The sequence below is a fragment of the Microcebus murinus genome, chromosome 7 (assembly GCF_040939455.1).
Source record: "Microcebus murinus isolate Inina chromosome 7, M.murinus_Inina_mat1.0, whole genome shotgun sequence".
Taxonomy (NCBI): Eukaryota; Metazoa; Chordata; class Mammalia; order Primates; family Cheirogaleidae; genus Microcebus; species Microcebus murinus.
Window position 1 is genome coordinate 6,651,317 of NC_134110.1, and position 16,094 is coordinate 6,667,410.

The following is a 16,094-nucleotide window of genomic DNA, read 5'->3' on the forward strand; positions in this document are numbered from 1 at the left end:
GGGCTGCCTAAAGAGCTGCGTGGCTCGAGGCAGCGCAGCCAAGCCCTTGGCTTGTCTCGTCTTTTCCGCCCAGGTGGATAATTTGTATTTTTACACCTACTCAATAATGAATGGCTGCATCTTGTCAAATGAGCAGCCGGGAGAAACCGGGCTGACCTGTCTCGGTTTGCGTGTGTTCAGGCATCTGGACCCCCGTGTCCTGCCAGCAGCGCTGCCAGGCCTCTCCGCGCCGCCCCTGCCGTGGGCGCAGACCGCCGCACTCCCCCGCCCCCTCCCACGGGGCCGTCAGCTCACCCGCCCCCTGCCTTGCTACGGAGCCCTCTGCCGTGCCCGGCCTTCCCCACGCTTCCGTCTCGGTGTGGGGTTAAATGAAGTAGCGCAGCGCGACGGGCATCTGGCCTGGGGTTGGCGTGATGGCAGGTGCGATGCTAATGTGATCATCCCAGTCTTTTCATCACTCTTCCTCATTCCCTGTCCCCCTGATCCCTTTCCCCTGTCTCCTTTCCCAGCCACACGGGCATCTTGCCTTGACCACATCCTTCCCCTTCCTCCTCGGGTGGGAGGGGCGAGCGCTCCCTCCCCACCCCCACCCACCCCAGAGGGGTTTCATCTCTTCCTTTCTGCTGACCCCTTCTCTTCTGTTTCCAGCCAGAAATGTCCTGTCCGCCATGACTTCTTGTCCCTTGGAGCTTAAAACCGTGGGGTCGGCCGGACGCGGTGGCTCACGCCTGTAACCCTAGCACTCTGGGAGGCCGAGGCGGCCATGTGGATGGCTCAAGGTCAGGAGTTCGAAACCAGCCTGAGCAAGAGCGAGACCCCCATCTCTACTATAAATAGAAAGAAATTAGTCAGCCAACTAAAAATACATAGAAAAAATTAGCGGGGCATGGTGGCGCATGCCTGTAGTCCCAGCTACTTGAGAGGCTGAGGCAGGAGGATCGCTTCAGCCCAGGAGTCTGAGATTGCTGTGAGCTAGGCTGACGCCACGGCACTCACTGTAGCCCAGACAACAGAGTGGGACTCTGCCTACAAAAAACAAACAAACAGATTTTCCCTCCACAACAATCAAAGCACCAAATACCGCCTTGTCTTCCTTGTGACATTTGCTGGGTCTTCCCCTCCGCCTCCCCAGGTGTCACCAACAACTCTAGGCCCCTGTGAACTCGGCGGGAGTTCTCAAAGGGTGGTCCAGGGTCCCAGGGTTTCTTTCTATTTATAGTAGAGACGGGGTCTCGCTCTTGCTCAGGCTGGTTTCGAACTCCTGACCTTGAGCCATCCACGTGGCCGCCTCGGCCTCCCAGAGTGCTAGGGTTACAGGCGTGAGCCACCTCGCCCAGCCGACCCCACGGTTTTAAGCTCCAAGGGACAAGAAGTCATGACGGAGAGGACATTTCTCCAAGACCTTTCCAGGGAGGTAAATCTCTTTTCATGACAGCACTGAACCCTTATTTGCCTTTCTCACGCTCCCCTCTCTGGAGTGTACTGTGGACTTTTCCAGAGCCCACGCGGCAGGCGGCGACAGCTCTGACGACTCAGGGAGTTTGTGCTAAGGTGTTTCACATCTCTCAGTTTTAATTTCTAATATGGTAAACAGCGATAGATATGACCTACATACACAGGAGCTCTTTGAGGCCCTCAGCAATTTTTTAAGAGTGATAAAGGAATTCTGAGACCAAAAGCTTGAGCACGTCTGCCTAGACCCTGCGGCCTGTATGGTGCCTGTGTGTGAGCCGGATAAGGTGCCTCCTTTGGGCGGATGTAGCTGCATCTCCAGGGCGCTGGGCCTGGCGAAAGCTGTGCAGACTGGATTCCATGCCTGTCCATCCCTCCGGCTGGGCACTTCAAGAAACGCACAGGCTGCACCGCCGTACCTGGCGACCCTGTGTGTGTGGGCCGTCCCAGTCTCTGGCTCCCCTCCTCTCCCGTTTATCCGGGACAGCGTTGTTGGGTTGCTCTTTGTACCAAGCTGCTTTGTCCACGCTGTTCCCCAGTTCTAAGGGCCTCCTTGGTTTCCCCTTGCCACCTGGATGAATTTCAAAGTCCCCGATGTGGCAGTGAAAGTCCTCCACCTTCCGGCTTCACCTTTCCAGCTGAGTTTCCCAGTGCTCCTCGACACAAACGCTCCGTCCTGCCCTACCGTTCTTTCCCATGTTCACACTCTGGTCCACAGCATTCCCTTTGCCTTTGTTACTTCCCTCTAGCGCTTGCCCCGGCTCTGCCCGCGTGAGCTCCTGGAGTCGGGGCCCCCCTCGGGCTCCTCTGCTTCCCCCCTGGCACCAGCGATGCCTTGTAGGTGGCAGGTGGGGTGGGGGTGCAAGGGTCTGGCGTCTGGCAGACAGAGACTTGAAGCTCTGCCCTGTCGAGCCCCAGCCAAGGGACCTTGAGCCTGTGACCTAACCCTCCAAGCCTCAGAGAGGCCCCTCACCTGTAAGGGCACAGTACTGGCCACCCCCGGGGTTGTTGTAAGCGGCAGATGCTCCACGAAGGTTGGTTCCTTTCCCGCCACCTTTGCTGAGAGAGCGCCAGGTGCAGGGCGAGGTCCTGGGCGCTTTCAGGCCAAGAGCATGATGGCGTGTAGGGGGTATTCGTGCGGTGTCCTAGTGTCTAGAAGCACTTGAGTCCTCTCCCCAGAAGACTTGCTTCTTCCTGAAAGCTGATTAATTTTGATGCGCATTTAACTATTTTTCGGAGTTTGCCGTTGTTGAAAATATCCTGGGTCTCAGTGTAGTGAGCCAGGTGCCCCTGCCTGGGGGCCCCAAGGCACGCGCCCCCGTGGTGTTGCAGAGAGACTCTTGCTCTCCCTGGCGACCAGGGCTTCAGATTTATCTCATGCTCTTTGTGCTAAGAGGTTGGCTTGATCGATGCTGTTCATCGTCCCTCCAATAATACCACTGAGAGGGGAGGTGACTTGCTTCAAGTCCCAAGGAAAATCAGTGGAGACGGAGGGCCTTGAAGGTGACTCTTTCGCCATCAGACATCCTTCTTCACCAGGCTGAGTGGGCCTGGAGGACGGGGCTGTCTTCCTCATCTCCCTGTCAGCAGCACTCAGCCCGCGGCCGGGCATGGAGCCGGCGCTCCTGGAGAATTTGTTGGATTCACGAAGGAATGAAGCTGGTCCCAGCACGGGCTTTGCGTACATCTTGGAAGTAGCTGACTACCTCCTCCTATCAGGGACAGTAACACACTCTCTCTTTCTGTCTCCGTCTCTCTCCTTCTCTCTTTCATTCAAGGAGAATTTGTATGCCAGGCTCAGTTTTAGTTTTATTGCTGGGGATACAGCAATGAACTTAATAGGCAACGTCTCTAACCTCAGTGGAGCCGAATCTTTACTTGGAGAGACAGAGAAACAAACTAAAATAAATATTTAAAGTGCTGCTGGTGGTGGTAGATTCTAGAAAGAAGAACATAGCAGGGCAAGGGACTAGGCAGTGTTAGGTCAGGGGGTGGTGGCCTTTTTGCAGGAGGTGGCCCGAGAAGAGAAGGCCGTGTGAGTCCTCAGGGAAGGGAGGGAGGCGCAATTGCATGTGTGCTGGGTGGGGGCTCGGCAGCCAGAGGGGACAGGAGCGCAAAGGCCCTGGGGCAGGGAGGAGCCAGTCACGCAGGTGAACTCACGGCTGTCAGGGTCAGTGTGGCCAAACAGGGGTAGGGGGAGAGGTAGTGATGGAGACTCCTGCAGATATTATGTAGGGCTTTGATTCTGATCTTCCATGAGACGGAAGCCACGGGAGGGTTTTGGGAAGAACATCCTCAGCTGATATGTTTAAAACGATCTCTTTGCCAGGTGTGTTAAGCAGGTTAGATTTCTTTCTTTCTTTCTTTTTAATGAGTTTATTAGTTTTAAAAGTAAAATTTACGGGCTTACAAGTATTCTTCTATTTCTTTCACAACCTTGCTCACCCCCGCCTCTCCTTACTCCCCGAAGGACGGGTGGGGCCCCCCCTTGGCCTCAGCCCTGGGAGGGGGCCGGGCCATCCTGGGTTCAGAGGTTCCCTTCCCCTCTCTCCTCGCCCGCAGGAGACTGGAGCAGAACTTCTTCAACTGCAGCTGCGACATCCGCTGGATGCAGCTGTGGCAGGAGCAGGGGGAGGCCAGGCTGAACACCCAGAACCTGTACTGCATCGGCGCCGACGGCTCGCAGCTCCCTCTCTTCCGCATGAACATCAGCCAGTGTGGTGAGTAGCGGCCGCCCGGCCCCGCCTGGCCCCGCCCGGCTCCTGGGAGGCACCTGAGATGCGGCTGGACGTTGGCCCGGGCACCAGGGTCATCCTCGCCAGGTGCCCTCCCAGCCCTGATCTCTGGGGTTTGGTGCAGACCCCCCTCCTTCCCCATCCTTGGTCCCTCCATGAGCCAGTGGAAGGAAGGTCTGTGTCAGGAAGGCGGGCAGGACTTAAACGAGCTCCTTCTCATAAGGCCAGTGTCCCTTTCTCTCTGCGTTCCCAGAAGGGGCGTGTCTCAGCGTGGGCTCTGGACTGCCCGTGTCAGGAGCTTCTAAGGTGCTTTCAGAAAAGCAGAGTCCTGGGCCCACCCACAGACTTTGTCTGAGGGAGTGTTCCAGAAATCTGAACGTATGGCAAGCTCTCTATGGGCCTCTGAAACTCACCAGTGTTTTGAGAACTGGAGCTCAAAGTGGAATGGTGCCGTTGGGCTTAGCTGCCAGAGACACGTTCCTCCCGCAGCTGCCCCTGCCCTACCCTGCCAGGTAGGAGGGTCCAACGGCATGGGCTTCAGGTCTGAGTTCCGATGTCTACGGGGGAGGTGGTGTGAGGCGTCTGGGATTTGGAGAGAGTCTTCCAAGAGCCCAAGAGGGTTGCATTAGAGTCGTTATTGGGCAAGGTGAGAAGTGCCACCATTAGTCCCGTGGACAGAGCTTCCTTCGGGTAGTAAGCGTTTGCCTGTCTTCTTGCCCGCCTTGCCCGGCTCCCAGACCTTCCCGAGATCAGCGTGAGCCACGTCAACCTGACCGTACGGGAGGGTGACAATGCCGTCATCACTTGCAATGGCTCTGGATCACCCCTGCCTGACGTGGACTGGATAGTCACTGGGCTGCAGTCCATTAACACCCACCAGGTAGGATCCCAGGCTTGGGCCCCATCAGGGGGCTGGGGGTGCTCACTTTTTAGTCTTAAAGAAAATGTGTGGTCCTGTCACTATGGGAAGAAACAACATAGACTTGGGTTCCATCCAGCTGCGGTATTTTCTGGCCGTTTTGATCTTATCAACGTCTCCATACCTCAGTTTTCTCATATGTAAAATGGGCACAGTACTGTACTAGCCTTCACCTCGTAGGGCTAGTGTGAGGGTTGCCTGGACCACTGCCTGTGAAGAGCCTGGCACTGGTCAGTGTGCTATCCCCAGAAAGCCCTCCCTCGCCGTGCGCTCGGATTTCCTTCTGATTCCTAAGGGCGTGTGTGGGCTAGGTGAGGGGGCCGCCCTGGTAGAAACTGATCGTTGTCTTTACCTTGGGGCTTTCAGACAAATCTGAACTGGACCAATGTCCACGCCATCAACTTGACGCTGGTGAACGTGACGAGCGAGGACAACGGCTTCACCCTGACGTGCATCGCGGAGAGCGTGGTGGGCATGAGCAACGCCAGTGTGGCCCTCACCGTCTACTGTGAGTGCACGCCGCCCTGGGGCAGCCCAGGGGAAGGGGACGCAGACGCAGGAGCTGGGGGGCACCAAGGTGCCGCTGGGGCTGGGCTGGAGCAGAGGGCTGGGCCACCAGCAGTGGCGGGAGGACTCTCGTAGGGCAGGACTGAGAAGCCAGTCCTTGGATAGCAGCCCCAGGAGGGGTGTCCCTGTCCCTCGGGGGCCGGGCTGAGCCGGTGTCTCTCCAACTCAGCTGCATCTCAGGACCCTTGTGAGATGCCCGCTCTGCCTTTTGTTGAGCCCCTGCAAGGCGCTGAGAGGGAACCTTTTAGCTAAGGCGGATTTGGGAAGCTTGGGGGACGACAGAGTCTCCCCCTCTGTCGGGGTGGCGGAGGATCCCCTGCTCCCCTTAGCCCTTCCAGAATGGGTGGGGAGGAATCAGAATCCCGCCCCGGGTGCTGGAGAGCGGCTCTAGCACACAGGGCCCTCTGCGACTCGGGCTCCAGCTGCATGTCCCCCTGCAGACCCCCCGCGCGTGGTGAGCCTGGAGGAGCCCGAGCTGCGCCTGGAGCACTGCATCGAGTTCGTGGTGCGCGGCAACCCGCCGCCCACGCTGCACTGGCTGCACAACGGGCAGCCCCTGCGCGAGTCCAAGATCATCCACGTGGAGTACTACCAGGAGGGCGAGATTTCCGAGGGCTGCCTGCTCTTCAACAAGCCCACGCACTACAACAACGGCAACTACACCCTCATCGCCAAAAACCCGCTGGGCACAGCCAACCAGACCATCAACGGCCACTTTCTCAAGGAGCCATTTCCAGGTGAGGGCGGCGTGGCTGCCGCCGGGTGCGCAGAGCCACTCGGGAGCCTGGGGGATGGGGCACGGCGGTTTGAGCGGAGAGGCAGCGTCAGTGCTGATACTGTGATCGCGGGTGACCAACCGCAGCCACCGCCTGCATCTTGTGCGAACAGGATACAGTCTCCGTTTTCCCATCAGCTGTCACAGTAAGCACCAAGAGCCTTCAGAAAGACACGGCGGTGCGTACAAGAGCATACCGAGTCACCGTGCAGACGGGGGGATTTCAGAGCTGGACGGTGCTGGTGGGAGTCTTGGCCCAGCCCTACACTAGCGGGGAGACTGGGCCTGATAGTTTGCTTTTCTGAGCCTTGGTTTCCTCTTCTACGAGGTAGGCCTGACTCCACTGATCTTGTGGCTTTTAAATGAGTCAAGGTGTATGGAGCACATGTCACAGGGTTTGACACACGGTGATGGTTCCATGGGACTTCGGCTTCTGCCCAGTTCCACCCGGCATCTGGCAGATGAGAACCCTGAGCCTCACTCTGCTTGCTGGTCCGTGGCAGGGCTTGACTTGAGTCTGGGCCCCGGGTGTGGGGCTCCTTCCTCTCTTGTTCCATGATGAGCTCCTGGGGGTGCTCCTGGTGCCGTCAGCTTGGGGTGGTGCTGATTAGCCAGGGGAACCAGGGCTAGTCACTGAAGTCACTGAAGAATTTGCTTGATTGGATTTTTGGGAAGTGATTCTTTGTCTGTGTGGGCCAGGGCCTTTCACATGTCTTCCTGCACTTGGAGGAAGAAAACTCCTAAAAAGTTTACTGAAAGTGGCAACAGCATTTTCTGGTGGGTTCTGCAGCTGATAAGCTTCTGTCTGTGAAGCCACGTGTCTTTGCTGGCCTTGGTGCTTGTGCTGGGAACTGATTGGGCGACCCCTTGGCCTTCAATACCCGGGAACCAGGGGTTTTGATGGGGCAAGGGGGAGTGTAAATACTGATGTGACACCACCCCTCCTGGCACACACACACACAAACCCACACAAAGGGAAGAGACAGCGAGAGCTGGCGTTGTGCAGCCCGTGCTCCTGTAAAGGTGACTTCACAGCCCACAAATAGCCAGCGGGTGGCAGCTCCAGGAGGGCTTATTTATCTCGGTGCAAGGGAACTTGAACCAGAGGCTGCGCATGAAGCTAAATTCTAGTTTGCCATTGAGGTCCAGGAGAGCATGGGGCCCTCTCTTTGGAGAGGGTTGGGGACGTGCTGATGTTTGAGGCCCTGGCGGCCCCACGTGGTCTGACGTTTCCAGCATCATCCCCATACGCCTGGCGAGAGGCCCCGGGACCCCTCCCTCGTGGGCCACGCGGGCTCTGGTTTGGCAGGCGGGAGAGTCCCGGCCCACGCTGAGGAAGCAGTGGCGTTTAGATGCAGAGACGCTTTGCTCTATGTGCTCCAGAGTCAGGCCTTGTTAACATCAGTTAAGGGTGGCAGTGGCCCTTTGTCCCATCAGTGTCACCCGCTGATTAGAGAATGGATTCTGTTTTTAAGGAGCGTCTACACTCCTCAATGGGTGAGGAGTGGAGGACCTGAAGCAATGCTGCTCTTTCCAGAGGGAAGCTCCTGAGGCCCAGAGGGAGTGGGAGCCCTAGAATGCTCTAGGGGGAGGATGGAGCATTCTGGGCTTATTCCCCCAGAGAGCTGTAGGACAGCCCAGCAGGCGGATGATGTGGTGGACACAGCATCTCATTTGTCTCCCTCCTCTCGGGAGGAAGCAGTTCTCTGCAGATCCCTCCTCTGCCCCCAGAGGTGCAGCAGCCCCTTCAAATAGCCTCAGCTTACCCTCGCCACCATGGGCAGTTTTGGGTGCCTCTTAGGTGGCTCTCAAAAGTGTGCTCCCTGGACCGGCAGCATTAGCATCACCTGGGAATGTGTTAGATCTCAGATTCGCAAGCCCCGCTCAGATCTACTGAGTCAGAAACTCCGGGGCGGGGTCCAGCGCTGTGTTTTAACAAGCCCCCGGGCGACTCCGACACTCCATCTTTGCAATCTGCTACGGCAGCATTTGGTGGGACTCTGACCCAAGGGAGGGAGTGAGGGAGGGGGGGAGGACCGAGTCACAGAGAAGCTGAAAGAGAAAGCAGCTCACCTGAGGTCGTTTCCTCAGGCCCATCTCCACCCCGCGGGGCCACCCCGAGTGAAGGTTTGCTTGTTTTATGAGCCTTTGTGTTACAGGAATCAGTGGATGATGAAAAGGCAGTGACAGGGAAAAGATGGGCCAGTCATGTCAAGTGACAAGATGTCTAAATGTTCAGGAGAGTCAATTATCTGGGGGAGCAGTCAGGGGTACGTCACACCCTCTGAACCAAACCTGGCCCTGGCTGACGTGCGGGCGCGAGGCATCCTGCTGGTGGCGTGCCTGTCTCTTGCTGCCGGGCAGCGGAGCACCCAGGTGAAGAGCAACGGCTCTGAAATCAGACAGACCTCGGTGCAATCCCACCTGTGGCCCTGCCCCTGCCCCCACACACAGTGGCCTGGGCCATGGGGCTTAGTGCACGCTCAGACCAGGGGGAGGACGGTCACTGCTCCGTGCCTCTGTTTCTACATCTGTGAGATGGGAATGATAACGGTATCTGCTGCCTAAGTTGCCATAAGGATTAAATGAACGCTCAGCAGGGTGTCTGGGCAGAGACAAGGCTCCCTAGCTGTTGGACGTTGTTAGGATTGTTGGGGTGCAGAGATAAGATGAATCCAAGAGTTCTAGAACCAGTGGTCATTCTCTGGCCAAGCTAGTAAGTCCTAGCAGATGGTCTTAAGGTAGTCCAGGGTGGTGGTTATGAAGCCACATTGCCAGGGTGCAAATGATCACACAGTCACTTGTCAGCTCTGTGACTTCAGGCAATCGGTGCAACCTTCCAGTGCTTCTGCCTGAAAGTTTGTGGTGAAGAGTAGTTCACATGAGGGTCCCCTCTTGAAGAGTTGTGGTCGGGGACTGTAGGTGACTCGTGCATTCCATGCATGGCACGGCCCCTGTTCCCGTTTGGACGGTGCCTTGGCATGCCAGGCTGGTCCTCTCCCGGTGCTGGAGGGGTCAGAGGTGAAGACATCCCTGGGTATCATCCTCTTCCAGTGCAGAGAGGCCCTCCCATAGGTTAGACAGGAATCAGGACGCCTTCCTCTTCCAAAGCTCAAGTGCTTCCTGGATATATAAATGCTTCCAGGCTCCGGCAAGGCATTAAACATCCATAGGCTGATTTGGAGATTCTAGGGTTCAAGGTTCAGCCAAAACATTTGGCTAACATAAGAAGATTCTCTGATAAATATGAGAGACTTACGAGAAACATGCAAATCAATACGAACCGCAAATTGATCTGGCATCTCTCTTTTCTCAGGCTCTGAAGCAAGGCTAGAGTTCCCATCTCCTCTCTTCTCCCCCAGAGCAGGCATTTGGTCACCTGAAGTTGAGAAGAGGGTGCTCGCATGACGGGCGTGCTCAGGAATTGGAGATAGCACTATTGCTGTCTCCATAACAATGCAACAGACAGCAAGCCAGCAGCCAGTGTGTGAACCGTAAACCAACCTTCCTCTGAAGGGCTGCTTTACAGAAAACATCACATTCCCACAGCGAGCTAGGGAATATTTGCCGGTTCATACCGTGAGGGCCTGCAATGAATGAATGGGTGAGTGAATGAATGAATGAGTTCTTCCTCCTCCTCAAGGTGGGGTGGGCCTGGGGCAGGAGGAGGTGTAGTGTGGTCCAGTGGTTGACCAGCAGCATCAGCATCACCTGGAAACTTGTGAGGGATGCGGAATCCCAGGGCCCACCCTACATCTTCCTGATCAGAAACTCTGAGTGAGGACCAGTCATCTGTGTTTCTTCGTAATTTTTAAAGATTTTTACCTTTTCATATTGAAAGAGTTTAGAATTTACCAAAAATAAAGTTACAAAATGGTACAAAGAACTTCCTTCTACCCTTGACTCGGTTTCCCCAGATGTGAACATCTTACCTAAGCACAATCCAGTGATCAAAACCAGGATGTTAACTTGGGTCCCACGCTATTATCTAATCTACAGACTTGACTGAGATTTGATCACTGATGCCCTTTCCTCGTCTAGGGTCCAGCCCGGAATTACACATCATACTGAGTTACTGTCACCTTAGTCTCTTTAAATCTGGGACAGTTCCCCAGTCTTCGTCTTTTATGATCACAGCGCTTTTGAAGAATACTCACTAGTTATTTTGTAGACTGTCCCTTGGTTTTAATTTGTCTGATCTTTTTCTCCTAATTATTCATTTTTGGCAAGAACATCATGGAAGGGAGGCTCTGTCCTTTCAGTATGTCATATTGGGGGTGCATGGCGTTAATGTGGTTAGCACCGAGGGTGTTAGCTTTGTCACTTGGTCAAGCTGGTGTCTGCCAGGTTCCTCTGCTGCAAACTGACTACTTCCCCCTCTGGAAGTAATAAGTATAATATTTTAAAACTTCATAAATAGCTTGTTTCACACCTGTCTTCCACACTCTCATTTTAACGCTCATTGATGATTCTTGCCTGAAACAATTATTACTGTAGTATTTGCCAAATGGTGACCATTCTATTTCCAACGTTCCTTCTCCATTTATTACTTGGAAGTCTATAAGGAAGAGCTTTCCCTTCTTCCCCCTTTAGTTATTCAATTATTTATTTGTATTGGAATAGCCTCATGGGTATTTATTTTCTTCTGTGGCTAAGACTTTATCTATTAGTTTGCTAGGACTGCCATAGCAAAGTACCGCAGATTGAGTGGCTTAAACAACATAAATTCATTTTCTCCCAAATCTGGAGACCGGAAGTGTGAGATCAAGGTGTCTGCAGGGTTGGTTTCTCCTGGGTCCTCTCTCCTTGGCTTGTAGATGGCATTCTTCTCCCTGTGTATTCATGTGGTCTTTCCTCCACATGTCTATGTTCAAATTTCCTCCTCTTATGAGGATGCTAGTCATCTTTGATTAGGGCCCACCCTAAGGATCTCATTTCAACTTAAGTACCTCTTTAAAAACCGTTTCTCCAAATACAGTCACGTTCTGAGATACTGGGGATTACAGCTTCAATATATGGATTTTGGGGGACACGGTTCTGTTCATAACAGTCCATGACTGTCATTATTTTGTTGCTTAAATGGTCCCACATTTGGCCATTGGCTGCCCTGTTGACATTGGCTCCTGTAGCCTCTGTCCAGGCTCCCATTCACCTTTGAGCCCTTTCTTACTTTCTGGTACCACAAGCTGCTCCAGGCATGCCCTGGACTTTCTCTGCCCCAGCCCTGAAATCATTCGTTTCTGCAAGGAAGCTTCATTCCTTTTATTGGAAGAGGATAGTGATCACCTTCTGGATGTTTCTGTTGGGTGCTGAAGTTGGAGCATCTCTGGCAGGGTGGCCAAGAGCCCAGACTTGGATTTGAACCCAGCTCTAATCCCTTCGTAGATGAGTGGCATCCACTTAGTCAAGTCTGCATCAGCCTGTTTCCTTACCTGTTAAGATGTGGATAACGCTACCCACGTCCTAGGATGCCTGTAAGGATCGAGTGATGTGTTACATAAAACATTTCGCACAGCCCCTGGGTCATAATCCATGTCCAGTAAGGATCAGCTTTCACTCTGGGAGGAGCTGTTGCTAGAGGCCAAAGATCAAATAACACATTTCCATCTGGGTGATGGGCAGATTCTAGGGGGATTCCCAAGAACCTCTCAATGACCTACTAGAATCACCTCCATAGACGGAGTCGAAGAGTTTCATCTTGAGATCATAGCTGGCATTTTCAAGAAAGGACCAGGGGAGCCCGACCTGCCACATCACCCCTGGCACTCTGCATCCTAAAGGCGGGGGGTGGGCGTTGTGGAGGAGACCGTGGGTCTGGGTTTAATTCCCCATCTCATACGGAAACTAGTTTGTTTCTAGTTCCGTGGGCCACCTCCCCTGAAACCGGGATCTTTATCTCTTACTCCTTCTCCATTTGGAGGACCACACCCTGCAGAGATAGTGTAGCATGGAGACAGGGGTGACAGGCCAAGGATTTTAGTTTGTCAGTTGCTATGGGAACAAGGGGTCATCGTGAATGGGAGAGAGCATAGCTATTAGGATCATACAGTGCGTCTGTTCTGGTTTTTATTACATTTGTTAATTATCTCTTTGTCCTTTCTTCTTCTTTTTTTTTTTTTTCTTTTTCAGAGAGCACGGATACCTTTATCTTGGGTAAGTCTGCTTTACCTTTTGCTTTGAAACTGATTCATTTGCTACTTTTGGTAACTACTGAATCCAAATAGCCCTCTCTCCTATAATCACCCACAACCCATGGCGGCTGAGGGTTCTGAGTGAACCCGGAAAGGGAATTGGAGAGTAGAAATGCTTCTTGGGTAATGACTCTATGGCTCAGTTTGCCCTACAGAGTTTTCCAAGATCTGACCACTTTGTTGGTCTCTACCTAGATAAAAGGGTCCTATGTCAGGATGGATGTGGGGTTTCATGTGCCTTGCTAAAATTCTTCCTTTTTTTAAAAAAATTGTAATTTAAATAGAGACAGGATCTCGATGTTGCTCAGGCTGGTCTTGAACTCCAGATTGAACTCAAGCAATCCTCCTGCCTCGGCCTCCCAGAGTGCTAGGATTACAGGTGTGAGCCACCGCGCCTGGCCCTATAGAATTCTATTGACCGTCTTAGTTGTTCTTGCAGAGAATCGGGATCCTATAAACCTTCTAGTGTTGTTCACCTGCTTCAAGAGCCTGAGAATTTGGCCAGGACCCACCTCGTGTGGAGCTGTGACTTACAAGATCTCCCCATAGGCTCATGTGTCCTCACATGGAATTACTGGGGCTCAGTGTATAAGTGATTTGGCGCTAGGGCTAGGCAGTCCTAAAAGGATTTGGGATTTTGTTTTTGGACTGTGGGAAAGCCTATGTTTACTCCTTTTTCTGTTCCTCCCCACGGAGGTGGGAATAGCAGCAGTAGTTGCTGCCGTTTCTGCCCACTGTCTGGCCCAGGGTGGCAGACAGCACTGCTTAGGCACTCCCCTGGCTGTTGGCGCTGATGTAAAGTCACCTGTGATTCCTTTAGTCGTCCTTGGTCTTAGAGGACTTGTAATCTCTGAGAATGTCCCTTCAGAGGGTTCTGAATTGGGAGGTGATTCTAGCTTGGGAATAGATAGACACTTGGCTCTCTCTCCCGGCCCTGCTGTGTAAAGGCGTGTTCCCTGGTCAGGTGGCTCTGTGTGTTAACTGGAGCTGCCACCGTGTTCTGAAATCAGTGTGACGGGGTTGTTTGTGGGGCCACAGGCTTCCTGGCTGTCACTGAAGGTAGAGAGGAGAAGAGAAGGGGCATGGGAGAGGAGAAGGAATGCCTATGGCAGGGAGCAGCAGAGTGTCAGCAACAGCTGCTGTCACCAGTGAAATTTGCCTAATCCAGACCCTGGCCAGGATCCCAAACCACCTTCCTCCTTTCCTCCCCATAGCTCGGGGCCCATGTTGCCCAAGTTACGTTATTTTCTCTGGGGTGGGGAGAGGGGATGGGAGTGGACGTTTTTGAATCCTTAGGGAGCCTGTTCCGACTGGAGCTCCGGTCAGGGGGCCCTCAGGGACCTGCCTCTGGGGACCCCTGCCCAGCCCGTGGGGCGCAGGCTGTGAGAGCCCAGCCCGGCCCGGCTCCCTGGGGATGTTTTCCAGCGGGAAGTCTCCGGGGGCTTGGGAGTTGGGCAGGGACTGCGCTGAGCCTCCCTGGCTAGTGAGCTAACTGCCCTCCTCCTCTCGTGTTTGGTTTTCAGTCGACGAAGTGAGCCCCACACCTCCTATCACTGTGACCCACAAGCCAGAGGAAGACACTTTCGGGGTGAGTGACTTCTTGGTCAAGGGGACCATGCTGACTCGTGTAGTAGATTTCAGACTTCATTTGTGTTGCTGACTTTTCCAAATATTATCTTCCTTGGAACCTCTGTCTATAAGGCAGAGAAAAAGCAGTGACGAATGAACTCCATTCAGGTGTTTAAACCTTCCCTGTTTGATGGGACTAGTTCATTGTTTGAGGAAGTCTTTGAGGATCTGCTGCAAGCCCTGGGGTTTGGGAGAGAACAGCTGGAGAATCCCAGCCTGTTAGGCGCCCAGCTGGGCCTGCTTGCAGAGGCTGCTACCTGCACCAGCCTCCTACAGCAGCCCTTGCTGCTCGGGGCATCTCGAGTGGGTTTTCAAGAGCCCCACCCCTACTATTTGAGTCTGAGATTTCTCTGGGGAGGAGAAGAAAGGAGTGTTTTTAGAGTCCAGGATAAGGACTATCCTTCCTTCCTGGATGGGGATATTACGTGAAGAATTTCAATGTTAATTTGCTTGCTGATTGACACAATAAGAGAAGCCTCTCTAGCCTTGCTTTTGCATCTCTTGACTCAGCATGGCCCCAGGTGAGAAGGGCTCAGACCACTGAATCAGGGGACTGATGGAACTGCCTCTAATCAGGCTGGGAAATTTACACATTTTATAATGTGCTTGGGGTCTCACAAATTACTTCTTCCAGAGGCCTTGCTCCGTGGCACAGTTCTGAGAGGGCTGCAGTCGCCGCTGCAGCCGGACTGTCCTCGTCTGTGCACACGCGTTGCTTTCAGGGCACTGGGGTTTTCGGGGACCGGTCCTGACCTCTGGCTTTGGCTCCCCACAGGTGTCCATCGCGGTCGGGCTCGCTGCTTTCGCCTGCGTCCTGCTAGTGGTTCTGTTCATCATGATCAACAAGTATGGTCGCCGGTCCAAATTTGGAATGAAGGGTAAGGTGGGATTTTCATTTTCAATGGCGTCACAGGGGGAAATGTGGCTACTTTTGATCAAAAGATGCTGTTTTCGTCTGCCTTTGCTGTCCGAGAGGGCCTCTGATCGTGGGGTCTAAGTGGTCCTGGTGGAGACTCCTGTCTGCACCCCTTGTTCTGGACAATTATGGATCAAAGGCAGTGTTGGGATCTGTGGGAACCAAACTCGGGACCACATGGTTTTGCTTTGCTGATAAACATTGCTTAAATGGACTTGTGCCATGAGGACAATTTGGGAAGGAAGTTGGATTTGAGTGCAGATGAAGAGGGACTTAGGTTTCTTTTCATTGTTGGTGGGTAAAGGGACTCCTGGTTTGGGGATGTGGTTTTTCTCTTGTCCGCACCGTCTTTGGAGCTGTGTTGGGCAGCCATTCGCATGGTGAGATGGCGGGCGGCAGACTCCGATGTTGAAAAACTGCCCATGCAGTGGCATCTCAGCACGTAACTCTGCACAGAGTCCCAGAACCGGTGCCAAGAGCAACATGATTTCTAAATCTGCTGGCTGGCTTCCATGACACAGAGTGTCCCACCCCCTTGTGGCGGGTGGGGCGGTGGGATGTGGCTCTCCGCCAAGGCTCTGGTAAGGGGACTGGTGTGAAAGGGGTTAACATGGTGCATTAGCATCCACCTGCCTGGTCCCAGAGATGGATGTGACCACATGGCTCAAGTGAGGCCGGGTACCAGTTCCCAAACAGAAAATTGAATTCCAAGATCCACTCCCAGCTGGGTTTCCATGTATGGCTGGTGTTGGGTGGGGGTGAGCAGAGAGGGACCATGAAAGGTTGCTGAGCTGGGATTCAGGTTGGTGTTTTCTGGTGAGACTGTGGAATCTAGAAAGATGAGTTCCCATGGCTGTGATGCATGAGCATCGGCAGTCCTGGCTTTGGTGCCCAGGGACTGAAGAGCGCA

The 16,094-nt window shown here is 53.8% G+C and overlaps 1 protein-coding gene across 5 annotated transcripts in view; it reads left to right on the top strand.

Annotated features, from left to right (window-relative positions):
- NTRK3 (neurotrophic receptor tyrosine kinase 3) overlaps positions 1-16,094 on the top strand; it is a 347,621-nt gene that overhangs the window by 99,222 nt on the left and 232,305 nt on the right. For all 5 annotated transcript variants that reach the window (XM_076004767.1, XM_020289075.2, XM_076004765.1 and 2 more), the window contains exons 5-11: positions 4,015-4,172; positions 4,925-5,067; positions 5,473-5,614; positions 6,114-6,410; positions 12,578-12,601; positions 14,163-14,227; positions 15,044-15,146. In XM_076004767.1, coding sequence (XP_075860882.1) covers positions 4,015-4,172; positions 4,925-5,067; positions 5,473-5,614; positions 6,114-6,410; positions 12,578-12,601; positions 14,163-14,227; positions 15,044-15,146 — 932 coding nt within the window. The remainder of the gene's footprint in view (positions 1-4,014; positions 4,173-4,924; positions 5,068-5,472; positions 5,615-6,113; positions 6,411-12,577; positions 12,602-14,162; positions 14,228-15,043; positions 15,147-16,094) is intronic.